This window comes from Rissa tridactyla, chromosome 1 (genome assembly GCF_028500815.1).
Source record: "Rissa tridactyla isolate bRisTri1 chromosome 1, bRisTri1.patW.cur.20221130, whole genome shotgun sequence".
In the NCBI taxonomy this organism is placed as follows: domain Eukaryota; kingdom Metazoa; phylum Chordata; class Aves; order Charadriiformes; family Laridae; genus Rissa; species Rissa tridactyla.
In genome coordinates this window covers 29,028,823-29,056,284 of record NC_071466.1, presented here as the reverse complement: position 1 = coordinate 29,056,284, position 27,462 = coordinate 29,028,823, and the positions used below count along the sequence as shown (strand labels likewise).

Below are 27,462 nucleotides of genomic sequence, written 5' to 3'. Positions count from 1 at the left end.
TTAGGTGGACAAGTAACTGAAAATATTTGGTGCTTAGCATGGTGGGGCAGGTCTTTTTCTCCTCCTTCTTAAATAGCCTACATGAATATTTCTCAAAAGTATTGAAAGCTGTTTCCATGTCTTTATCACCCTTTTTAGGAAATATTTCGTGATGTTCTATCATCCATCATGCTCATCCTGTGGCTTAGTCCTTCAATCCAAGTCTGGGGAAATGACGATTTAGGGAGTATACTTGGGACATCTGAATGTATTTCTGTCTAGCCATCTTACTTCTTTCCCTTCTTCAGAAATTCTTCAGGACTAATGTTGCATATTTTTGTGTGTGTGGTTAGCACTTTGTACATCTGGGAACAACTTCGGTAAACTGGTAAACACCTGGACACATATGTTTAATGTCATTCTTGGGTATACTGTGATGAGATCTGACACTGCAACTGTGTGTGCGTTGAGAATGGGGGAAGTGAGGGGAAAAAAAGATCCTCATCCCAAACCACAATTTTTAAAAGTTTGAGTGCATTCTTCCTACAGCAGCATCCACTTGCTGTGCATTTATCATTAGAAGTAGCATTGGTGTCAGGCCTCCCACTCAGAAAGTGTTTATAATCCACGTATTGTGTGCATTGGAAGTGCCGAACTAGGCAGAATATGTGACTGCCACCATTGCTACTGTAGTTGAAGTTGACCTCATTTTCTTTAAAGTCGCCTGTGATCTTCAAACCCAGTAACAAAGAAGGAAAAAAGAAACGAAATGAAACAGTAATATATATCTCCCGGGTATTTCAAAGCCACAGAGTGCTAATTAAAATCTCAGACTTAAATATCTGATCCTTGGGGGTATAAAACTGTGCATAGGTTAGCTAGAAACCATAACTTCACAGATAGGCAGTGGCAAAATAAAAACATAATTGTACAGAGCCAGTTAAGTTGGATGATAGTAGAATTTTATTTGAATAGGTATTGGTTTATGCATCTGAAACCTGCAATTTATTTTTCCAGCATTTGAAAATATTACCTGTGTTGTTAGATACTTCAGCTGTAAGATGCCAAGAGATTATCAAATGTGGTCCAACAACTACTGGTGGGCTTTGTTCATGATGTTCAAGCTGTGCCTTCTTAGAGTATAGCTCCTCTCCCAAGGAAAGTGTCCCATCTTTGCTGCCTCACCTTGTCACACGACAGGGGATAATACATACTGTGTAGAAATGCTAGTGAGAAGCTGTTAGAGCTTAATGCTCAAGAAATTTCATGCTAGTACTTTTTACCCTGTCTTCTTTACCTTCAAAGTATTTCCAAATGAATCAATTAATGCATTTGTTTTCCTCTACTCTCATGTTGTAACCAGCTGAGTGGCAGTGTGTGGTCGGTGATAGAGAAGGGCAGAAATAGAAATGATGTGTGGAAATAGCTAAAATTGGGCTATAAGAGCAGATACACTATACGGAAGGAACTAAAAATACCTTCTGGATAGACGTATATGTGTATGTGCATACACAAACGGGAACAAAACTTTAATGACCAGTATACAGATTCTGTTGCTTAGGGATTTTATTCCTTTAATGGTCTGTTGATTTTCACTTCCCCTTTTCAGAAGGTTTTTTTGGGAGTTTGGTTTTTTGGGTGGTTTGGGTTTTTTTTAAGATCAGAAATAATTTATCTCTTTACTGTTTGTTATTTGGTAAATCTTTACTATTTTTACTTATCTCTTTTGTAAAAATCCAAATAAATGCTTCAACTAAAAAAAAAAAAAAAGAAAAAAAGGAAAAAAACTTTCCAAATCCAAAGCAGTATGTAACAATACTGTGCAAATATCAAGCAAATCGGACTCATAGATGTTATGGAATTCGCAAGTTGTGGTTGTGTGTTAAACTGTCTTTTACTTTATCATTATTTGGATCCCTCCATGCTTCAGCATGGCTGTTTCCTCCTTCCTCTGCCATCCCTTACAGGACAGCACCAGGAGTACAAAAGACTGAGTCTGCAGTTCTACTTTCCGTGTCTGGAATAGCAGTAGCCTGGGGATATCAGGAAGGGAAACTGGGAAGGAAGTCCTGCTTCTCCCCTCATCGCTCCAAGTGGAGATGCTCAGTGGTGGTTGTACAACACGGTGCACCTAATGATGCGGTGGGCGGGCAGAAGCTGTAGAGATGGATCCTTAATGACGCAGGCAGGGTCTTCAGAAAATATCTCTGTAAGGTCTGAAGGCTTCTAAAGAAGTCATTTAATCACATGAAAACACTTCTGGAGGTTTGTATTTTGTCCAGACCTTTGCTTTTCTGTGGGTCTGTGTAAATCACAATAAACCTAAACTTGATCAGTGAGAAGTTTTATGGAATCAGATGGTTTTGGGTCTGTTTCAGTCCTCTTCCTCTGGTTTCTCTAACCTGAAAGATAATAAACTTTCCCCTAACGGTCTCTAACTTTTGGAAATCAGCTGAGTAAATCATCCCGAGGAAAGACAGTAAACATGGAAGATTTCAATCCAATGTTAAATTTTTCATGAAGTTTTATAAGCAGCTGGTAAACAACATTTTATAATGGGAGGTATCAAGCAGCTTCAACTATAACATTGAATTGAATGTTCAGTTGAAGTGAACTGTAATGTTCCATTTAATGTAATCTCAATAATGTGTTTTGCAGTAGAAAGGGGGCTCATGATGTGGTGTAGGCAACGTTATACACGTGAGTTGCAAAGAAACAAAAGTTCTTGGCACCAAATATCTTACCTTTTAAATGTGGCAATGTTCTAAATATGAGTCACAGAAAAGAATAATTTAGTGTTTCTTTGTGCATTTCTTGACACGCACTTCAACAGAAGTACAAAATTTTAAAATTGCTATTTTATTTTAAAAATTTATCTTAAATAATGCTGCTAATTACAGCAGCAAGTAAACCATTGCAAGTTTTACATTGGCATATCTGTGAAGCATGGTGTCTGGAGAACGATCCAACTGTGCCGTTTGGGACTTCTCATGCAATTATTAGCCTGAGGGTCTAAGTCCTCAGAAAAGTCAGGTGCTCAGAGATGACTGAACATATAAATCATCAAAGCAAAAATAAAAAACTTCAATAGAATTTACTAGACATCTTTTATGTCACAAAATTTTATGAAAATGTTCAAAAATTTTCAATGTTTTATCAAAATCTAAGCGTATGAGCTGGATTTGATAAAAATAAATAAAAGAAACGCCTGTATTATTAAAATATTTTATCTTTTATGACTTTATGGAGGGGGAAAATAATTTTAGGTAGCTTGATGTTTGAACTGTTCAAGAAAAGGTCATTTTAAAAGCAAGTTACATTGAGCTCAAAAGCCTTTAAAAGATGTAGAAATGAGAAGGTAAGATAGAGCCATGCAGATCATGTTATTAAATCTGAGGCCTGAAGTAGAAGGCAATCCTGGCATTTGATTTTAAGCCGATTGACATCTTTGGACTGAAAAAATAAGTTACATCTGGCCCTCTGCTGAACTTCTGTCCTTAGTGCCCCTTATCCACACAATGCCCATGTACATATTGCAACACAACATGCATTTGAAAAAATACAATTACCTCCAGGATGAAAGGAGACTGTGTTTTCTAACACAGCGTGACTGCTAATGGTAGACTACAACGAATAGCTGTGGCAACCCATCAGATTGAAAATAACACCAAAAACAGTCAAAAAATGCTATAATACCAAGAGCAGCAGTAGAAAGTGTGATACTTGCAGCCTCCTTAACTTGTACTCGAACATGTAAAGGATTGGTGTCTCTCTTACACCACGACTCCTCCTTTGCCAGGACACCACTGTTCTTACAGCTGACGCTGGTGGTCTTCCCTTTATATGGTCTTCTCAAGTTCTCTATTTGTTTTCGTTTCCTTATTCTCCAGCTGCAGGCCCAGTGTTGCTTGTGTTATGCCCACCCCATCAAATGCAGTTTCTCAGGGATTCTTAATTGTCCATTCCTGGCTGGATCACAAAGGCTCTGCTGCATCCTTCTTTTTTTTGACCTTTTTCAGATTCCGCACTGTTGATCACACTTTCTGCAGTAGTATCTTCACTTTCAACTCGTGTGTTTTCCTCTCCTAGTTTCTCTTCCTATTTCCTCACTGCTTCAGTGTATCACCACAAAAACAAACAAAACCCCAACCTACTCCTAGGGAAGAGGGGAGACAGGTGATAAACAGAAGAAGTGTCAAGCTGTGATAAGATGCTGGTAGACAATATTTTTGTTTCTGGCTGAACAGTGCTGTTCAGGATGCTCTTCAATATTGTTACCAAGTCAAAGCTTCTGTGTCCTGGAAGTTTCTCAGGAATGCCATTTCTTAGGTACACTTAATTTTAAGATATTACTGAGACCTTTGATACAAAAATACCCCATGTCCTTTTCTTCTTACTGATGAAAACTAATTTTTTGGAAATGCAAAAATGAAATTATGGGAATATGTATTTATGTTAATGGGAGAACGTCTATTATATTGAGGTCTTTCAATGTTTTCTTTTTTCTTCTTGTAACTCTTAAATTAGACTGGGTCTTTGTCATTCTTTCTGCTTTAACTTTGATGGTCTTATATGTTTGGAGTGACCACCAGGGTTTCCTACTTGTGCTGGTGGTATTGCTTGTGGTAGAAGCAAACTCACTGTCAAAAAAAGCAGAAACATGATTACAAGTTTGGAATATTAAACGAAGGCAAATATTTAGACATTTGCTCTTACCCCTTAAATAAGACTTACTTCCAAATTTCATTTTTCCTGTCCTGTTCAGAGTAAGAAAAGAAATAATCAAAATGACATCATTAGAAACAGCTTTAAATAGCATTGCAGAAATGTGTATAATGTTTAATAATAATAAAATCTAAGAAAATATGGGGAAAATAGGAATTCTTGTTAGAAGCTTTGTATACAGCCAAATATAATCCGAGAGAAACACGATCAGCTAGTATATATTGTCGTAGACCCTTCGTGGTAACTGAACTGAGATGAAAATGTACAAGCAGAGAATGTGCACTAAAGTGTGTATATTAAACATCTGCTGTTGGAAAAAAAAAAACCCTAAAAATATTTGGAGAGTGAAATAAACTGTGAAAAGTCTGTTTTCTGTTCTTTTCTCTTTTAAGACATTTAGCCCTCTAGACCATATTTGTAAATTAGAAAATATATTGAGGCCATTTAATTATGGAAATCATAAAACCGAAGACGTAGGATATGGTATTAAAAGAAGGCTAACTATGTGCTAAACCAATTCAGTCAGTTTCTTTCAGGTACTCAATATGATGTACAGGTAGAATTCAAAAGAAATGATGGGAGAAGTTTTGTAAAAATGACAGTAAAAAAAATCAGTAGGACTGGATTGCTCCTTGGTTTGTTTTTATGGCATGCTTTGAGAATAAATTTTCTTTGTTCGTGCATATGCTAAAAGAATCCGTTGCTGCAGCCTCTCCCCATTGCTTCCTGGAATTTGAGGGTGAAATACATAGCTCAGTTTTTCATACAAGTTTATTTTAATGAATCTGCAAAATTACTAGGTTTTTGACCAGTAAACTTAAGAAAAATTACCCAGCTTAGGAAAGGTCAGGCTTCACTGGGATGGGTGGAGGGGTTCTCATTACTGTGTGTGACATGCCTCATCTTACTTCAGGTCATGCAGCTGATAGCTTTTGAGGTGAGTCTCCTAATGTGAATCTAGGTCCTGTATCTGATAACAGCTTAAACCAATTGGTTAGTATTCTCTCCGTGTAAGATAAAAAAGGGGAAAACAGATCAGACTGTCCCTTGTCTCCCTTGTTGCTTAGTAGATTGTAATATAAATCCAGATAAGTGAAGCATAAGGCTTTTGCTTTATGTAGGTGTTCTCCACTTCTATAGTACCAATACAGTAAAATCACCACATATTTTCCCACCCCCTACGTATATAAAGAAAAAATAGCTTGTGCCTGAGATGTAAAATTAATCTTGTGGAGATCAGCAGCACGCTGCTCTGCTGAAATTCTATGGCTTCCATAGAGATTCATTTTCCATTTCAAATTGCTAGGGGAGCCATAAAATATTTAGATACCTACGTATGTAGAAATCTTTTGTTGGATACAATTGTGTCCAGATATAGAAGATCTGCAGTTACCTTTGGGGACTGGATCTATGCAGATTTAAAAAAAAAAAACAAAAACCAAAAAACACAACAAACCAATACTAACATCTAAAATTAATGCTGTAGAACTTTCCATATTATTTAAATATGGATTAAAATGAAATTAAATGCTTATTTGCCATAATAATAGAACACAATTTTTGTGTTGTATTAAACCAAGGATGGATGTAGAGTTCTATTGATCTAAAAACCTTCCTCGCCAATCTGAACTGGAAAAACAATGCACATCTCTTGTATAACTTCTCTGGGTTTTATTAGCTCCTTTATTCTCTCCGTGGTGCAATTTAGCAAAAGAAAATGTAGCCTACACCCTCTTGAGATACATCAACGTGTGGAAATTGGTGCAGAAATAGACAAAGATAACAGATTAGATCAAATTCTTTATAGTCATCTTTGAACTAGAGTGCATCCACAAAAGCCTTGCAGAAATTCTCCCATGGAAAGGGTGAATTTCTGCCCAGATTCATCCCTACCTGTTTAGGTGAGGTGTTATTTCTGCCTTTTCCCTCCAGTACAGAAGGCACAGGTGAACCCTACATTGCGGTGATAGTTAGCTGCTACGTACTTCATCAACACTCTGGTATCAGTGGTAGAACTTCACATGTCCAAGTGAGATGTTTAAATTTCTGTCCCCTAGAATCACAGTTCTCCATTTGACTCCTTGACTTCCTCCTGTCCTGGCTCCCATGCACTCACCTCTCCTGTCTTAAGAGAAGTTTAATGTTTCCTGTGAATTTTCTTCAAACAAAGAGCCCGTTATTTAATCCAGTGCACCCAGATGTTCCAGTTGGACTCTGGAGGGGGTGGGGGATGAAGAGGAAGTGAGAGTCAGAAACAGTAAAACTTTCATAAATGGCTGGTCTGTTGTTATGTCTTTTGAAAATGGAGTATGTGCCCACTGTGTTCCATAAACACGTGCATTGCATTAGGTACGAGCCAACGCATTTCATTCAAGCACATCTAAATACTAGAGGGAAACCAGCACAAGGAGTTATGGTTGCAGGGAAAACTTAGGGGGAAGAAGAAAGAGTTCTGCCTAGTTGAGTGAGTAATAACTTGATTGGTAGACATTTATAGGGGAATATTCAAAGACCAAACAACTGTAAGTCATCTAATTAGGAAATTGAGAAAAAAATAAGAAGAATAAAAAAAGAGGAACTGAAGAAGACGTATACAGCAACGGCTGTAAAAGTGTCTGTTGAATTGCTCTTTATAATAAAGAAAGGGCGGCACAGTATCTGGTTTACACAAGGTTTCATCTCAGGTTACAGAAGGCAATAGTTGTGCCAGTGTAAAACTGGGAATTCTGTTTGTGTTTGGCATGCCTTGCGCAAAAAGTTCTGAGCAGATGTTTGTAATAGTTGTCATTAGTGGATGTATAACCCTTTCTCGTAAAATTATTACGTTATGCTCACCCACAATGAAATCAAATAAAACGTATCGGTCAGCGTATGTGTGTATGCTGCCATATCAATAATAATTTGCAGGATGATAGAGATTGTTTCAGCTGCATAATTCAATATGGGAAGTCAGTGAGATCATAAATCATGGAACAAATTATCTTTTATCTTAAAAGAGAGTGAAAACACTGCGGTTAGATTTATGTGAATGGACATATGCTCTTGCACCTAGCTGTTCTGAAAGCAAATTGGTCAAACAGTTTTCCACACGGGTACATTTGAATTTTCAAACCAATAGTTACAACAGCATTTATACTTTTTAGGGGTCCTTCTTCATTTTTTGTCATCATGTCACTCATTAAATAAATAGATTATTTTAAAACCCTTTAAATTCCAGGTTTTTTTATTCTAAATAATTTGCCTGGCTGGTAGACTTTGAAGTTTGCATACACAAGCAATTTCAGTAGCTTGAAAAGTAACGGCACATCATCTCAGCTGTAGCAATTGCCCATGTGCACGTAATTTTATCTTCTATTCAGGTAAGCTATGTTGCATTAACTCGTTCTTACCGTGCATATATGCAGATAATTGCCGTGACTCAGCTGACGCTCAGTAACTCGGGAAGCTGCAGTGACCTGATCATCTGCTTGAGCCCCTTTTTTTTTTTTTTTTTTTTTAAAAAAATTACTGTTTAAAACAGACCTAAGAACGTTTCTCATTTCTTTTGCTTTTTAAAAATACCTTTTCTCTTTTGATTGGGCATGGATCCATTTTTTTTGTGCGCGTGGTTGGATCATCCAGGTTCTGCACGTTAATTTGGGGCCAGGAAGCGAGAGGGGTTACGCAGACCTGTGTCCGCAGCTGCACCTCGCACTGCTGTGAAAAGTAGAAGTCAAACCTCCTTCTCTGTCAGAGACGCGGGGAGCGAGAGCACTCATCAGCGAGCTCAGCACAGACGAGCACTTTGGAGCCACGAAACAATCTCCTGCCCACATGGGAGTCTGCAGGAAAGGGTGGGAGGTTGACGGCTTTTTGGATCTGGCCCCATTTCATCTTAATCTGCTCTGGCTCCTGATCTTTTCAAAGTCTCCCCATTGTGCGTGTGATTTCTGCTAAACACGCAGAGAAGTTTTTAAGATCAAGACCATATGATATAGCAAGATTAATCTACCCTTTGGCCTTCACCTCTCCCTCCCACTGGGGGAGAGGTTTGGTTCTGCTAATTTGTCATGTTACTTTTTTTTTTTTTTCCTGCCATCATTTTTTTTCTCCTCATGGTTCACCTAAGTTGGGGATTTTGGCCCAAACACTCTCAGCATATAATGAAGATAAATAGAATTCTTCATGTCCACTACATGAATTTTGAAGCCATCATTGTTTATTTCACCCAGTTTTAATGTGGAGAATTTGTAACTCATTTGTAGAATATAAGTGTTTTTTCACTTTTATTATATATTGTGGCTGAGTGAATCCCTGTAGGTCTGTGAAGCAGATGTGTTAGTACAGCCAGTATAACAGCTTCATTCCTTCCCTCATCTTCTGCAATGCAGTCAAGTTTCGAATTGTTATGATATGCTGTAATTAAATATGAATAAATAAAATATCACCAGATAATGAAGCTGCAGTCCCCTCTGTCATGTTAAATCATTGATGAGGTGCCTGTGAGTAGGAACTGTGGCTGACGATGTCTTCTGCCTTAAAGTTGCTGATTAGTTTTCGGAGCATTTGTGTAAATTTTTCCGTCATCTTTGCATCAATAGCCGGAAAAAAATCTTTTGCCTCAAGAAATGTATATGGATCATTATATCCTCCTGCTTCATCACTCCATTCCTTTCATGTCTTCCAACACCTGAATAATAACTGGAAGTGGACCACTTCTGCAGATAACAACTATCTAATTTAACTGTGTTCCCTTGTTAGGTATCAGTATGTAATGTGCAAGCTTGTTAGAATAAGGAGTTAGGGGTTTGCAAACAGATGGAGAGTAGCTCTATTTATCTATTTCTGGTTTTAAAGTCATACTTACCCAAAAAAAATATTAATTTCAGTGAAGGAATGGAAGAAATAATGAACAAAATGAAAATCTTTGTTTGCATTTGTCTGTTTCAAAGCAGCCCAGATGTTAATCCAGGTATTGTAGATCCTACAAATCCTACTCTGCTGGAAATAAGGTATGAATTCAGTATTCACACTCTTCTGAAAACTCCTCGTGTCCCCATAATCGCTTTCAACCCATCTAAAACATTACTTCTATATGTATTACTTTTATAGGTATAAATATCTCAGAGTTATAATAATTTCAGACTCTAGAGGGTTAATTTCAGACTCGACTCTTTGTACTGTATTCCTCTCACCTGTGAGAGTGCCATAGAATATCTAGCTTATAAGTCACAAGAAAGCTGTCCTTTGTTTTCATCAGATGTGAATATTAGGGGAAGGAGCTCCTCTTCGAGCAGGAAGGCAATCCGTGCATCAGGTTGGCTACTTTAAAAAGTGCTGCTTGTTTGAAACGGTTCAGGGGGCTGGAATGCTGCTGCTCGTCTTCAGCTGTGCCAGTTGGTCACTTAAGACGTATAGCTCAGTCTATCAAGCGTTCCTTACTCCTGGCTTTAGACTGTAACTGCTGTGGAAACACCATTGTCCAGTCACAATCTATAGGGTGATGGGTTGCGACTGGACAATCGAAGTACTTGAGGGTTTGGTTTACCATGTTCTCTTGTGATTTATCGTTGCAGTTGCACTGGTTTCTCTTTATAATACTTGTATCTTTTTTTCCAATATTTCTTTATTGTTGGAATCACTTTTCCTTAAAGCAGTGTCTCCGGTGCTCTGTTTTTATGTGATTGATGAACTGCATCTTCTGTCACATAAAGATAGCATGGAATGCAATAATTAGGAAAGAAATTGGACTGGGACTGATTATTTTTCTTCAGTACCATCACAGAATTCCTGTTAATACTAGAGATGCCCAAGTGAGTTTTAAATAAACCCTCTCACACGGTCAAGCAGTCTGCTGCAGCAGCACGGACGTTAACATATGCTAATTTACCTTTCTGAGCCCCGTTTTCATGTAGTTAGGTTGCTACCAGTACTCAAGTCACACCGCGGATGGTACCTCCAGGTCTCTACACTGCAGTCACCAAGTAAACACGCCGTATTAAAAAACCTCCCATTTGTTCATAGTATTCTTTCAGCGTAGGAAAAAACACGCCTGATCTACACAACAGAGTTTTGGCATCCGGAATTACCTTTTATCTCCACAGGTTTGCACGCAGGCACATGTAAATGCGGAGTAAGCAAACAAAGCCCAGCTTGTGGCACCTAAATAGAACCACATGCCGCAGACCTCAGCCAGCGCCGCAGCTGCCGGCAGAGCGTTCGGCATGCACGCATCCCAGGAGCAATGTCAGCAGCTGCGAGCCCAACAACATTTCTGGCGGTGATGTTCCCCAGTTTAGGCCCGGCCACGCTTTACATCTCTTGCCCATCTGTTTGTTTTGCATTGTGTTACATCATCCCAATTGCAATATTTAAGCTATAAAATCATCAGGGGATCGTGCAGAGGGGGAAGCTGCCTTGCGCAGGTCGCCTCGGGGAGAGCTTTCTATTCATAGGAGTTGGTGTCAGAGAAAGTGCAGAGGCTTTTTTTTTGTGGGAGGAACAGACATATGGGAAGCCGGGACTGACACTGACAAAACCACGGTGAGGTTAGACGCAAATTGGAAAGTTAAGGCCAGGATGTTTTGTCTTCAGTATTTCTCCATTTCAGTTACAAAGAGGATTTGTGATGTTCTTGAAGAGCTTCCTGGGTTCCAGATACTGGTAGAATGGAAATCAGGAATTCTAGGGACTATATTTTGCCATTGGCATTGTTGCCTTATTCAGTATTTGTGTCTTTGAAGAACATTGCTGTATATGTGCTTAAGCTTGCAAGAAAGAAGTCATATTTTCTCTTAAAATGTCTAGAGGAAAATAGGAGTATGTCCTGTGAATAAACGTGGTTTTTAAGTTAACTTGGTTTCAGCTGCATTTGGAATTCTTGGTATTTGTTTTTTGAAAATATTATTGTAACAAAAAGTATATTGGAATGACTTTTCAGAGGAAATTGTCTTTTTGAGAATATTTATAGGAAAAAAGTTATTAAACATTGACTTTGCATGAGGGCTTTACTGGTAGCTGTTCGTTATCTGTTCAGAAACAGCTTTTGAATGTTGCATCCCTTCCAAGACTAGGAATGCTCTTACTTAATATTGAATAATCCCAAACTTCTAAATGCATGTTTTAGAGAAGTAAGACTTTAAATAAAGAACATATCTGAGAAAATTGTGGGTGACTCACAAAGAATAATATGGCAGAACTTGTTAAATTAATTATTTTTTCATCTTTCATAGTTGCTACATGACTTCAACTGAAAAGCAGCCCAGTGTTTTGTCAACCCATATGACAAGCCTCTTCAAGCACTTCATAGAATTTCATCTTTATTTAAAAAAAAATTAGCAATGGATATGGCTGCACATTTGAATTTCTTTAAAATGAATGGAGGAGATACAGGAGTAGAGATGTTTCCTGTACATCACCTTGCAGAACAAAAAATTACGTGTATCAAAGAATTAAAAAAATTAGATACCTCTACGAAACATTCTTGTGTACTACATTGTTAGGCTTAGTGTACTTTGTCGGTCATATTAACGTGTCTCATGTCATGGAAGAAGGTCAGCTCAAAATGGCATTGTCTAATACGAACTAAGTTTGTACAACCTAGTAGTGAAATAATTTTGCAAGCGATGACTCTAAAAACAACAGTCCACTGAAAGGTTAGATACTATCATAAATGATACCTGTAATTTTATACGGTAGCGTATAAAGCATTGCTTCCAACAATAAACTAACTGAATGTGTATAAATGTCGTCATATTGATACATATTTGGCATTCCTCCTGTCCCCCTTTGCCTTCCCACTGCTTGGTGATTATCATTTAAGGATCAGCTACTTCTTAAGCTGTGATCCTTGCTTCAGATGTTTACAGTACAGACTGCTTCAGGAGATGGTGTGGGCTAACATATTTTCAGTTGGTTGGCTTTTATTTTGTTTTTTTTTTGTTGTTGTGTTTTGTTTTTTTTATGACAGCTTTTCTTGAACTGGGCTAGCATGTGTGATTTTCTGTTTTCATTTTGTTTTTTTCATCTGGACATGTCTATTTATTGGCTTAAAAATAGAAGATGTGTTTCTAGATCAGATTGAGTTGTGGAAGATGCAGATAGAGCCATGCCTCCTAAAGCACCTCTAGCATCACAAAATTAGTTTAGATCTGTCCGACTAGAGTAGAAAAGGGTATAATCCATGAAGGTGGTAAGAAACGTCTTCTCTCAGTATTGTTCCCTAATATAGCTGATTTGTAATTAATGTACATACATCTTAATGGTAGGAGAGAATATTAGCCAACAAGATTCTGAGTTGTCCATGGAGAAAGTCTGAATTTTTTGGGAGATATTAATTCTGCTAATGCCCTGCTAAGAGAAGTTCTTAGAGCTAATCAGTCTGGCTTTTGAAGACAAATAAAAGATTTATATCTCAATAGTCACCCCACTCAGGAAATGATAATCATTTTAATTCACCCATTAAGCAAGCACTTTTCCCTCGCTAAAATGTTCTTGGACTTTCAGTCAGTTATACATTAGAGTGCTTCTCTTCCTTTTACTTATCTTTCAGCTAAATCCAGACAGAAGTGCTGACAGTGAAAAAACTTTAGAGTACCTTCTATGAGTAATACTAGGAAGACTTAATCAAAAGACTCATAGAAGGGATCTGAGAGGTCCCCAGGGAGGACCTGCTGTACCTGAACTTACTTTACAGGTTTTGGGCTAATCTGTTTGTATGAAGTTGTAGTTAGGGAGATTCAACGAGTCCTCCACATGATCTATTCCAATACTTCCTTATCCTTGCAGTGGAAAACATGTTTCCTCATGTCTGAATTAATCTACCTTTCAGAAACTTAAGATCAGTCTTCTTTGTCCTATTTGTGATGCAACTAATAGTAGGAATTTATTTTTTTTCTTCTTTTTGGCAGTCTATTAAGTGTTGAAGGCTGCTATTTTGTCTCATCACTTCTTTTCTGAACTAAAGAACCCGTTTATATTAGTTATCCTTCATTGGTCATGTTTTCCAGACTTGTGATCTTTCTTGGTATTCTATCAGCCCTCTGAAGGTGAAAGCCTTGTTTCTAAGTCGTAAATGCAAAAATGGATTTGTTGTGTTAGCTTACACCGTAGTAGCCCTGAGGAGAGCAGAATAATTCAGGCATCCTCCCCGGAGTGCTCCTGTTGATACCAGCAGGATGATGATTCCTTTTGCTGCAGTAGTTTGCTTCAGATTCAGCATGTGATCCACTGCAGAACCCATGTCCCTCTTTGTAAACAGCCGTTTAGCATTTATGCAACTGATTCTTGAAGTGAGTTGGCTTCTGCCTTTTTTCTGTTACTTATTCTTTCCTGGTTGTAGTACTTTGGACTCCTCAGCTCAATGGACTCCTAAGCTCCTCGGCTCCTCAGCTCATTCTCTCCTAGTTTGAAAGTAAAACATTGGTAACTACTCTGGTTTGGTTTTCCAATACCTATCTTAAAAACAGTTTCTGTAAATGATATTGTCCTAAGTTGCAACTTGGGTTTCAAAATCTCAATTAGAAGAGTTTATTATCTCTATTGCCTCCCCACACACACATTATCCCATCATAGGAAGGCTACTTTGACACAGTTTATTCTTGACAAAGCCATTTAGACTATTCTATATCATTTTGATATCTTCTAAGCTTCAAATGGTTTGTTTTCTTTATTGGTTGGTATTGTCACAGAATCACAAAATGGTTGAGGTTGGAAGGGACCTCTGGAGGCCATCTGGTCCAACCCTCCTTCTCAAGCAGGGCCACCTGGAGCCAGCTGCCTGGGATGATGTTTAGACAGCTTTTGAATATCCACAACGCTGGAGACTCCACCACCTCACTGGGAAACCTGTGCCAGTGCACAATCACCTTTACAGTGAAAAAGTGTTTCCTTATGTTCAAAGGGGACCTCCTGTTTTCCAGTTTGTGCCCATTGCTTCTGGTCTTGCCACAAGTGAAAAGAGAGCCTGGCTCTGTCTTCTTTATACCCTCCCTTTGGATAAATTCTTCCAGAATCTCAAGTTACGCTGAGTGTTGTGCAACTCCCAGTTTTCTTCTTTATCCCATTTTTATAGATTGGCACTTGTTTTGACTTTACCTAGTCTCTCGGAACTTTGCTTGTCCTTCACAATTCTCAGAAAATAGCATCTGGTAGCTCAGACATTCCTCACATCTAGCTAATTTTAAAATGTTATCTAAGGACTCTGTCTAATCTGCCCTCTTCTCAGTGCATCTTGTCTTCTAATCATGCTGTTGCTAAAGTTATGTTATCTGCCTGATTGCAGTTAGTCTTTTTAATGAAAATTGAAACAAACCAAAAAATTAAACAGTTGGCTTCTCATAATCATCATTTTTTAATGGGTAGCTTATATTTGTATATCCATTTTTTGTGCAAGACTCTTTGCTAATCTAACCAATTAGCTGTGTAAGGGCCCTGGGAATTTGGTTTGTGCTTAACCATTGTGACTATAATCTTTATCCCAGTATAGTGTACTTTGATTCTTCGAAGAAGAAAAAAAGGCTTTTAACACAATACTGCACAATAAAGTTGTAGACTGATAATTGCATTATAAATATGCAGATTTACTTGAGAAAAAGCATCAAAGCAGAAGTAAATAGGACATTCAGGTCAAATACATATTTTCTGTCTCACCACAGATCAGTTACGTGGAAAAATCTGTAACTACGGGAGACATGGGTAAAATGTGTTAAAAGTTAACTGTTTTGAATGGATCTTTCTCAGTAATACCTTTAGCTGATGCTTTCCATGTGAAGCCAATGTTCTGCAAATGGGGACTTTTTTCTTTTCTAACTGTGGAGCTTGTAAACTTCCAAAAGAGTCATTTGAAATGGAAGGAGGTTGAAAACAAGTGACACTCTTCAGACAGCAAGTAGTGGTACCAAAACCCCAGAATTTGTTGGACTGCAACATTGTCACTTCTCTTAGGCTGGAATAAAAGAAAAAATATGATGGAATGCCCGTGTACTTGATGCTTAGGATGATGTTAATATTTACCATATGGATTGAGTAGGACGTCTGTTTATTCTCAAAGTAAAGAGCAAGATGATTTTTAATAGGTAATATGACCGATATTACCTCTTTGTGCTGAAAAGGAAAGCAAGCCATTGATCTTGCTGAGCAGGAAAGTTAAGAACTAATGACTTTGTACCATCCTCTCATTTCATCTCCAAATGCATGAATAAAACAACGCCAAGAAAAACGCCATCCAAATTTTGCAGATAAAGTAAGGCACTTCAGTGATGAATTTTTCTCCTGACTTCACCAGGGGCATTTGAGGGATATCTGCTGTTAGAGCATACGCCCAGTAAACAAGCTTTTGTCACAGAAAGAAAAAGCCGTAAGCAAAGCCAGGACACGTTTCTTTGTTTCATGAAGAATAATGCTGAGACCATAAATGAAAATAATACGGTTGTTTGCAGTTGTAATCGGTTGTGTCATCTTAACCGTTTACAGATGAAAGGAACTTTCTGATATTTTGGTTAGTACAGTTAGTGTGTTAAACCTGCAGAAATATGGGGAGGGTTATGAATACAGAGGCAATCTAATAAACATTTATATCAGCATTGGAACAGCTTGGGTGAAGGACATTGAGCAGTGATAAATAAAATCTCTGGAAGTGAAGCAGAGTATGTGGGAAGACACACAACATATACATGTTAAAGATTACGTGTGTGCTAGTGGTGTGTTTTTCCTAATGACAAACATAATTCTTATTTCAACTTGGTCTCCAAGTTTCTTAAAAATAATTTCTGATAATGCAATTTCAGTTTCCGAAATTAGTATTGTACACATGCAAATTCATTCACATGGATTCACTAGAAAATATTTCAGATTCGTTTAGACAAGCAGGTTTTGAAGAAGCCTTCTAATTTTGGCTGCCTACAAATGCAGAGTTGGAAAATAGTTATATATTGTGCCTTCTCAGAGAAGCTGTTGCAGTGATGAAAAATGCTTTTTTAACTCTTCTTATCAGTGCTGTGGGTGGAATTTTGTGATAGCAGATTCCTTCTCTGTTGAAGAGTAAAATTCAACATCATAGTGTTTGTATAGACAAAATATTAACATGGAGGTTTGCATGAGATGATCCTGACAAAAAGGTTTGCGCTTGGAGAACGCAAGAAAATAAAATCTGCTCATACACAGTAAGATCATGAAATACAGCAAAAATCTTACGTTACTGTTTGTATCCCCAACCAAAGATACTGCTTCTAATTAGGGTATGTACACCAGTACTCAAAATGTATAATTTATATCTGGTCATTTATGAGTTAGATTCATCTTTTCTAACTTACAGGTTTCTAAGATAGCTCACAGAAATGAAGATGTTCCATTGATGGTAGAAGGACCATGGGATGAAAAGTTCATATGTATGCATCATAGTTTTAGCTACCTAGTACTAGGTGAGTTCAGTCCTCCCAACAGGGTCTTTAAGTTATGTAGACAGGAGTGTGCTTGAAGATAAGTACGAAATACTTGAAGCAACATCTTGATTATACATAAAAACTATTTACCTTTTTAGAAAAATTTTCTGGGCAGCTTCACTGACTTTAGAAACAAATAAGGATTTTGAAAGTTATACAGTAGATCAGAATGAGATATTAGTGATAACACATAAATTCATGAATACCTTCCTTATTTCTAAGTGACAAGGCATTTTTGGAGTAGTACATACATCTGAAAGCATTCTTAGGTTGGGTGAAGCTATTTGTGTTCCTGAGAGCTTGCAAGATTCTTTATTTTATGGATTTGCAACGAGGCATAGATGGCCTTAATTGTTAGTATTTTATTGTATGTAGCTTTTGCCTTGTCAGTGAATACTTCTCCCATTTTCAGAATTGGAGAATGATTTTCCACATAGAGAAAATCAAGCTTTATCTAGCTTTATCTATATTTTATATCCTGGTCAAACCATGTTTCTTGGCAGGAAGAAAAATAAAAAAGGAGAATTCAGGTATTTGCTACCACAAATATTTGGCACACAGTTGAAATAGACAAAATTCTTAATCTTTATCATGAGGGGAGGACTGCTTACTGGTAAGAAATCAGATCAGAAGATAAGTTTTCTCAAAAAAAACATGCATTCACAGTGACAGATAGCTTAGTGCACGGGATAAAACCTGAGGATTTTGTATTCTACACATACATCACTGTCCATCTGTAGCAGGAACACATGGAATGGGAAGACATGCAGAACAAAATTGAAGTAGGCACAACCGCAACGGTAGAAGATTTGAAATTACTTAAACCTCTGTGAAACACCTTATATCCCTTCCATTTCTGGAAACTGTGTGATAGTTACCCTTTTGAACAGGTTGTAATTACAAGTCACAGCTGCCACTGATTGATCAGTAGGGCTGGGTGAATTGCAGCGTATATCAACGCCACGAGACAGGATGGTACCCTTTCCCTTTTGCTGAAGAGAGTGAAACTTAGTTCTGCAAACAGAAGATTACTGGTTTTAATTGAAGGCATGAATGCAACTGAAAAGTAAAATCTTATTAGCTGCATTAAGAATTAGCAACATGGAACAAATTACTCTTAACATTAAAAGCTAAAGTTGGTACTGCATTTGGGGTGATGATCTACTGATTGGCCTGAGGCCACTGCTAGTGAGGCTAATGTCTTTAGTGGTAAAAGGTACCAGCCCAAGGCTCACAGTAAAGTGGCTTACCAGCAGCCACAGACGTCCTTGATCCTCCCTCCTGGCTTATCTGTAGGATACAGCTGTTGCTGAAACCAAGTTAAATGTTCTGGTCTTAGAGAAACAGATTGGCAGGGATACCAAAAAAATAAATATCTATCCCCTACACGCGGACCTCAAAAAAGTGCAAAGCACAGCGAGAGTGATATTTTAGCCTCAAAAGAACTCACGAAGGCCATATAGTCAACTTCTGAGCAGCTGACAAGTAAGCCTTTTTGATCTCCTGGTAATTTAGATAACTTTTCACAGTCTTCTCTAGAAACACATTAAATTTGTTCATTTTATGACACTTTTATTGCAGATTAGTTACTCTCTGATGCTTTCTTGCCATTGTAAAATCTAATGAACATAGAAGCTAATGAAACATTTTGGAAATGGAACATCACAGAGCTGGAGACTGGAGGCGTTATGATTCTACGTGTTAGCATCCCTTAATTACCTCGTGCTTACATTTTATACATTTGACAACAGGAAGAATCAAGAGCTTACAAGTAAATATGTTGGGGTTCTTCCTAGCTGCAGCAGTTCCTACTCCTTGTTGACACCATCGTGCAATCTCAGGAACTTTGTGTTCCCTGTCTTGTCCCTACGGGGTCTCAGTGATGTAAGATCGTAGCCTTGGGATATTTCCTCTTTTTTTCTCAGCCTTATTGGTGTTAATGTCCATTAAATGCCTCAGGCCTCTGTGGTAATATTCCATGCTATAAAGGGACTGCAGTGTTACATTGTTAGTCTCACTGCTGATAGTCTGTGCTCCTCTCTCCTACTTTATAGTTCTGTCTGTAGTTATACAATAGAACATCTTATTGCAAGATGTTTTGGCTGGAAAAAGACATTCTTATTTATCTGGTATTCGGAGTTGGAATGTGATCAGACCTTAAAGTTGACCTTCTCTTTCTTCACGTTACCATGGGTATCATCATTTTGTTCCTTTCATCTTAGTCGATGGTGAGAGGAAGGACTGGGGCTTCATGATACATTTCTTTCCTCACTGAACATGCTATAGAAACACCTGGTGTTTCTTCTTGGCTGAGCATGCCCATAAGAGTGAGAAAGGCGGTGTAACTCCCTTCTGTCAGGAGTTCAGATCTATTTCTGACACAGTTTTGGCATCAAAAGAAAATCAAGGGAAAAAATGCTATTTCACGGCTTATTAAGGAACTGTTGTATAGTTATCAGAATACTATTGATGAGGTGAACATATGTATTTATTTCCTTACCAGTATAGATTTTGTGTAGAAAATACGGTTTTAAAAACACACGGTTTTGTTTTGTTTTCCCTTCCTCTTTATGTACACATGGTTTTCCTACAGCAAGAGGCAGATTACGGTAATGTCTTTGAGGAGACACACAGTGGTTGTGCGGTTACTGAGTGGGATCTTTGCCTGCAGTAAAATTTTATTTTCCAAACTAAATGTGACAACAGAATTGCATACGTGAACTGCTCATGGGAGCTGAGACCTATTTGCAACCAGCAGCATGGTTACATCCTGCCCGTGGCTGGAAATCCTTTTAGACTCTGTAACTAGTCTTGCCAGAGTTTTGAAGGCATGAGTTGCCTGACCCTGGTGAGTGCAGCACTGAAGGCTTGCCCACATGCTGCGGCCATGCTGTGACCCGTGTCATTTATTAATAAACTTGTAAACCCATAGGAAACGTGGCACTTGACAAAATTTACCTTGGGGTTTACAGTGGTGTTTGTTCAGAGAGGATATATGTTCCATTTGAACTATGACCTTTTAAAACTTCGTGACCTGCAATTTTTGAGAGGAAGAAGAAAATTGTGCCAGAGAAGTTAATAACCGAGCTTAAAAGGATTTGTACAAATGGGAAAATAGGGAAAGAGAGAAAATTTCTGTGACAGAGACTAAAGAGAAGAGAGAGTTGCCCTGGCAGCAAAGAATGATAACAACATCCAGGGCTGTATGAACAGGAGCAGAGCCAGTAGAGACAGGGGAGTAACTATTGCCCTCCACTCAGCACATGTGGGGCCACATCTGGAATACTGTGTCCAGTTTCAGGCCCACCAGTTCAAGGAAATCATCGCTAAATTGGAGGCAATTAGAGGAGAACTATCATGATGGTGGCGGGCTGCAGGACTTGCCCTGTGAGGAGAGGCTGATGGAGCTGGACTTGTTTAGCCTGCAAAAGAGATGGGTTCAAAGGGACCTGCCAGCAGCCCCCAGTGCCAATGGGGCAGCATCTCCATCAAGAAGATGGAGTCAGGCTCCTCACAGTGTACATGGTAGGAGGATGAGAGATGATAGGTATCAATTGAAACAAGAGGTTCAGACTGGATATAAAGAAAACAGTTTCACTGTGGCGGCAGACACTGCAGTGGGTTTACCTAGGGAGACTCTGTAGTCTCCATCCTTGGGGTTTTTCCAAAAACAACTGGACAAAGCTCCAGGTATCGCAGAACCTCAGAATGGCTGAGGTTGGAAGGAGCCTCTGGAAGTCATCTTGTCCAACTCCCCTGCTCATGAAGGTTCACCTAGAGCAGGTTGCCCAGCACCATGTCCAGACAGCTTTTGAATGTCTCCAAGGATGGAGATTTCACAACCTTTCTGGGCAACCAGTTCTAGTGCCTGATCACCCTCACAGTGAAAAAGTTCAGGCAGAACCTCCTGTATTTCGGTTTATGCCTATTGCCTCTTGTCCTGTCACTGGACACTGCTAAAAAGAGCCTGGTCCTGTCTGCTTTGCAGCCTGCTTTAAGGTATTTATATACATTGATAAGATTCCCCCTGAGTCTTCTCTTCTTTAGGCTGAAGAGTCTCAGATCCCTCAGCTTTTCCTCATATGAGAGATGTTCCAGTTGCTTAATCACCTTAATTGCCCGGTGCTGGACCGTCTCCAGTATGTCCGTTACTCTCTTGTACTGGGGAGCCCAGGACTGGACACGGCACCCCAGGTGTTGCCTCACCAGTGCTGAGCAGAGGGGAAGGATCACCTCCCTCAGTCTTCTGGCAACACTCCTCCTAATGCAGTCCAGGATACCATTTGCCTTCTTTGCAGCAAGAGTGCATTGCTGGCCCATGATCATCTTGTTGTCCACCAGGATGCTGTGGTCTTTTTCTGACAAGCTGCTTTTCAGCTGGGTGACCCTGAGCGTATATTGGTGCATGGAGTTGCTTCTCCTCAGGTGCAGGACTTTGAACTTCTCCTCGTTCAACTTCATGAGGTTCTCCAGCATGTTGAGGTCCCTCTGGATGGCAGCACAACTCCTCCTAGTTTTATGTCATCAGCAGACTTTCTGAGGGCACACTCTGCTCCACTATCCAGATCATTAATGAAGATGCTGAGAACTGGTCCCAGTGTCAACCCCTGAAGTACACTGCTAGTTACTGGCCTACCGGGTGCAGCCATTGAGACAGTTTTCAGCCCACCTTGCTGTCTGCTTATCAAGCCCATACATCAGCAGCTTGTCTTGAAGAATCTTATGGGAGACAGCATTGAAAGCCTCACTGAAGTCCAGGTAGACAGTATCCACTGCTCTCCCTTTGTCTACCAAGCCAGTCATTTCATTGCAGAAGGTTATCAGGTTGGTCAACGATGATTTCCCCTGATGAATCCATGCTGACTACTTCTGATGATTTTATCCTTAGTGTGCCTTGAAATAATTTTCAGGATTCACTGTTCTGTCACCTCCCAGGCTGACCTGTCTGTAGTTCTCTGGGTACTCATTTCTGCCCTTTTTGAAGATAAGAGTGAGATTTGCTGGGTGTTCAGGCATCTATCCCAATCACTGTGATCATTCAAAGATTATTGAGAGCGACTTCACAATGACATCAGCCAGCTCCCTCAGAGCTTGGGGGATGCATCCCATCAGGTCCCATGGACCTATGCATGTCAACTTTGCTTCTAATTATCTAAATTCTCTAATCAGATCCCACCAAGAGTAGATCTTCCTTTCTCCAGACTTTCCCTGTGCTTCTGGGACCTGGGATTCCTGAAGGGCAGTCTTGCTAGTAAAGGCCGAGGCAAAGGCGGCATTCAGTACTTCAGCCTTTCCCATGTTCTGTGTCACCAGGGCTCCCTTCTCATTCAGCAGTAGGTGCACATTTTTCCTAGTCTGCCTTTTGTTCTGTATGTAGGTAAAGAAGCACTTCTTATTGCCCTTGACATCTCCCACCAGATTCAATGCTAGTTGGGCTTTGACTTTCCTGTGTCTCTGCATGCTCAGAATTGCTCTATATACCTTCCAGGTTACCTGTCCCTGCTTCCACTTTTTGTATAGTTCCTTTTTGTGTTTGAGTTTTACCAGGACCTCCTTGTTCATCCATGCAGACCTCCTGGCATTTTTGCCCAACTTCCTCCTTGTTGAGATAGACTGTTCTGGAGCTTGGAGGAGGTGATCCTTGAATATTAATCAGCTTTCTTGGGTCCTTCTTCCTTCCAAGGCCTTATCTAATGGGATTCTTCCAAGAAGATCCCTGAACAATCCAGAGTCTGCTCTCATGAAGTCCAGAATTGTGATCTTGCTTTTTGCCCTGCTCCACCCTCCCACCATCCTGAGGTCCACTATCACATGGTCACTGCAGCCAAAGCTGCCTTCAGCGTTCGCATCCCCAGTGAGCCCACCCCTTTTTCTGTGAGCAGAACATCTCTCCTTACTGGTTTCTCTATCACTTAGATCAGGAAGTTGTCACTGATGACCTCCAGGATATTCCTGGACTGTTTATGCCCTGCTGTGTTGTTCCTTAGGTTGGTTGAAGCGTCCCCCAAGTGGACCACGATTGCGAATGTAAGGCTACTTCTAGCTTTGAGCAGGAAATTGGAGTAGAGATCTTCTCATGTCCAACCTGGATCATCCTATGATCCTGTGATGATTGTTCGTTTCTCAAATTATCATGTGAACATATGATCATCTGTATTTCTGCTTCAGTGGTGAGAGATTTAATGTACAGCTAGCTGCAAGAGGTGGCTTCCTCATGGGATAATATGCCACTAGTATAGGGATACTCAAATAACAGTTCACGGTCTATATGTAGCCCATCAGGACAATTTGCAGACCACTCCTAACATCATCCTTTCTAAGAAGACTGTCAGTACTGAGGGGTGGTCAAATGCCCTGGTGGGTGCAGCCAGCTGCCAGCCTCCCTCTTTCCCAGAAATGGTACTGCCCCTCAGTAGCATGTGAGCAGGAGCACTTCTTGCTGGGAGAAGAGGAAGATGGTGACAAGACGCAGTTAGCCTCTGCACTTCAGGTCACCCACACGGTCCTTGCGCATGTGTGACAAACCCCAGATGAAGAAGAATAACTTTTTATTAATTATTTTCTTCTAATTTCTGAACACGTTGCCTGAAGGGGGCCTACAAGAAAGCTGAGGAGGGGCTGTTTGCAAGGGCATGTAGCGATAGGACGAGGGGCAACGGTTTTAAACTAGAGCAGGGTAGGTTTAGATTAGACATTAGGAAGAAGTTCTTTACAATGAGGGTGGTGAGACACTGGCACAGGTTGCCCAGAGAGGTGGTGGAGGCCCCATCCCTGGAGACATTCAAGGCCAGGCTTGATGAGGCTCTGAGCAACCTGATCTAGTTGTAGATGTCCCTGCTTACTGCAGGGGGGTTGGAGTAGATGACCTTTCAAGGTCCCTTCCAACCCAACATATTCTATGATTCTATGATTCTATTAGAAGAGATAAGGGCTATCTTGAGTAGTGTCCTAGACAGCATTGTATCACTAGGACAGAAAAAGAACCCGGCTGTGCATTTAGTTGCCCCCTCTTTCGTACCACTTTCTCTCTGGTCCTTTCTAACACTATGAGGGGAAATACACATTCAAATACAGAACCTTGTCTCTAACCTCATTCTAACTCTGGGTGCTTATAAGGTATTCAGAGAACTTGAATGAGTATTAATACTTGTAATAAGATGAGAGTTAAGGTTTAGTGCATAGCATGAACTGCAAGAGAGGGATGTACATAATTTTTTTCTTTACATGTTGGAAACAGGAAACGTTTTACATGGTAAAGTATATTACGGAAAGTAGCTGGCTGTTTGCTTCATGGACTTTTAAGTTTTTCTACTAAGCAAATGACTATAATGTAATGATTTTAGCTTGATTGTGTCGTTGTTCTTTAGTCTTTTTTTTTGTTGACCATTAGAATATTCACTTCCCTTTCCAACTGATTCCTATGAATGGGGCCCACACCAGGATTACATCGTAATTTTACGAGATCGAATGTGTTAGATGTTTGGTCATATAAAATCCTTGTTTACAAGAAAGGTAAAGAACCAGTTTGCATTTGACGTGTATAGGTGGTTTCTGGAGCAGAAGTTTGTGCCAATATATCAATGCAAGGTTCTTGGCTGTAGTAACCTATTGGAATCTAATTGAAAATTTCCAGCTGATTCCTGCTGTTTTCAGTTGATAATTTCCTCTTACAACAGAGTAAATGTTTTTCTCCATTTCCACTCATCGTTCAGTATGAAATGAGAATAGTCATCAATGAATCACATAAAATGTCAACAGAAAGAAATTAGCTACTATTGGCCATTAGGAAGGTGGGAGAATTTGGAAAGAAGATCTTTGGGAAGATCAGGGCATTTCTCTGGTTCTCTCAGCTCTCAGCTGTGCTGGATGTTCCCCCAGTAACACATCAGTTCTTGCTTCCATTTCCTTCAACAGCTTGACGAAAGACAAACAGGGCAGCCGAGAGAAATAGACTTCATGACATCATTCTCTGGTGGATATGTTTAAGTTAATGAGTTATGCTCAATTTTATTTCTTTGTTCTCTAATCTGTCTAAACTATGTTACAGGCTCCACTAATCATCTGTGAAGACTAAATAATGTGCAGGCTTGTACATGGTATTTTCTGACTAGGGAGAAAAAATTCTTGTTTATTTCTCTTAACCTATATTGAGGAACCTTAACCACGGGAAGAAAATGGGGAACAGGTCTGATACTGAGCAAAATGTTTACTGCTGTGTTTTTGAACAAGTGAAGTATACTGACATCGTCAGGTGAAGACAGTGTAAACATTGCTGCAGACTTCTAATTGTATATTGGCTAAGAAGTGGAAATCTTTTTTTTTTTTTTTTCCCTGACTGTGTAATACATCTGGTGATTAATTTAGTGTCCTTTATCAGTGCAAGACATCAGCGTTATGCACACTAAGTTCTTTCATCCTCAGGCCAAGAACCATTTTGCAGGCGTAATGCAAGAATGCCTACAGAGCTGTGTGGGTGTACATAAACTCTAACCTGAACATCTTGCAGTGTTCTCAAGTGGGAGGGTAATTTTGCCTCTTCATTGATTTTACTGATGTCTCTTATGAGCAAGTAGTGCCATTTCCCTCAACCTGTGATGAATTGCCTGTGCTATACAATGTGGGCTGTTGCTCACCAGAGGATTAAGCAGGAGCAACAAACCTGCTTCACTTTCTTCAAACCTTTCATGAGTGACAGACACCTGCGTCATCTTGCAGAGTCTTAACATTTTGATATATAAAAGCAGCCTTCTGGTTCTTCTAGAGGAGACTGCCTAGGTTGACAAAAATGCTTACATTGCATTTGGATCGTTTACAAAAAAAAAAAAAACAACCCTACATTACTTGTGCTGAAATCTTCAAAAGCAAATAAATTTTGCGTGTAGTCTCAGCGCTGTTAAATTAAGCTGTCCTAAGTACCTTCAGTAACCATGGTATCTAGAAGTCTGGATTACTGCAGCAGTTCTTTGTCTGGGATGTGGTACATACTGTACTCGGATTTTAATGGAGCCATTTTTACAGATTTTATATTTTCCCATAAAACTCCTCAAGATGAATGAAAACAAGCGTGGGCTAAATGTTTGTGCTTTTCAGTGCTCTTTCTGTTACAGAATCTTGCTGGCTTTCTTAATTGCTAACTTATGCAGTTTCTTTGTCTTTTAGAATGTCGGGTGGTGAAATCCACTTCCTATACCAAAATAGCTTCGACTTCACGTAGGAGCACCACCAAGAGCCCGGGCCCATCCCGACGCAGCAAGTCTCCTGCTTCTACCAGCTCAGGTAATGCAAGCTAGAAATCTTTCTTAACAACAACAACAACCCATCTGTTTCAATACAATGGGAAATTTGCATAAAATTCCTTGTTTCTGTGGAAAAACATTGTATATATGAAAAGGTTGATAGTAAAAATTGACTTGTTTTCTCAGTTGCACCTGACATGAAGTGTCTTCCCAATAGAAAATAATTCTTCATTCGTACTCTGGCATTACCACAGTTCTTTTAACTTTATTTTCCGTGCATGATTTTGCTGCCAGTACCTGAAGACTGACAAAATGGGGTATTCTTTGTACTAGGGGCTGAATAAGCACAATGCAGAAAGTAGTCCAAGTTACACAGAGTAGGATCTATGTCTGCAAAAGGTTGATTTCACAGTATTTTTATTTTTTTTTTTGTATTTTGTTTCTGGGAGAGTTAAGAGGCAGCAGTGAGGAAAGGATAGGTTAAAGACAATAAGGATATTGAGGAAACGGGGGCAGGGCAGAGAAAGAATGCAATTACAGATGTGAATGTGAGGTGCAAAAGCAGCTGGAGAAGACATAAGTCAGAGTTGACCTAACAAGGCACTGGAACAGGCTGGAGAAGACACAGCAAAAAGCGAAGGACCTTGATTTGGCTGCCTTTGTAGCTGCTCATACTAAATAGTCTATGACTAGTTCCCCCCTGCAGCTTTTTCCCAAGTGAAACAAATAAATAAACAAAAAAATATGCATTAGATAATTTGCCAGTATTGGTGCCTGGAAGTACAAATAGTATTTAGTGTGGGCCAGTTGAGTGGATCCAATCCAGCACTTGCAGCTTTGCTTGTGAATGTGGATTTCGCAAGAGGCAAACTTCAGAGCGGTCCGAAAGCCACCTCACTCTTTCTGCCGTAAGTCTTCCGACCCCATTACACTCCCAGAGAAGCGAACATCATACTGGGACCTCCATCCACACCATAAGGTCTTTATGGGGAGGTGGCGATCAGGATGGCCCAGGTGCTTCTGGCTGGTTTCAAAGAGCGGAGGCATGGACCGGCAGGAACCATATTTTTCACATGAAGACGTAAGGTGAGGGGAAAAAAAGC

At 39.5% G+C, this 27,462-nt stretch overlaps 1 protein-coding gene across 7 annotated transcripts in view; it reads left to right on the top strand.

Annotated features, from left to right (window-relative positions):
- Window positions 1–27,462, top strand: part of DCLK1 (doublecortin like kinase 1) — a 247,369-nt gene that overhangs the window by 138,041 nt on the left and 81,866 nt on the right. For 5 of the 7 annotated variants that reach the window (XM_054187925.1, XM_054187926.1, XM_054187927.1 and 2 more), the window contains exon 4: window positions 26,283–26,399. In XM_054187925.1, coding sequence (XP_054043900.1) covers window positions 26,283–26,399 — 117 coding nt within the window. The remainder of the gene's footprint in view (window positions 1–26,282; window positions 26,400–27,462) is intronic. The other 2 variants (XM_054187928.1, XM_054187930.1) reach the window with 1 other exon arrangement.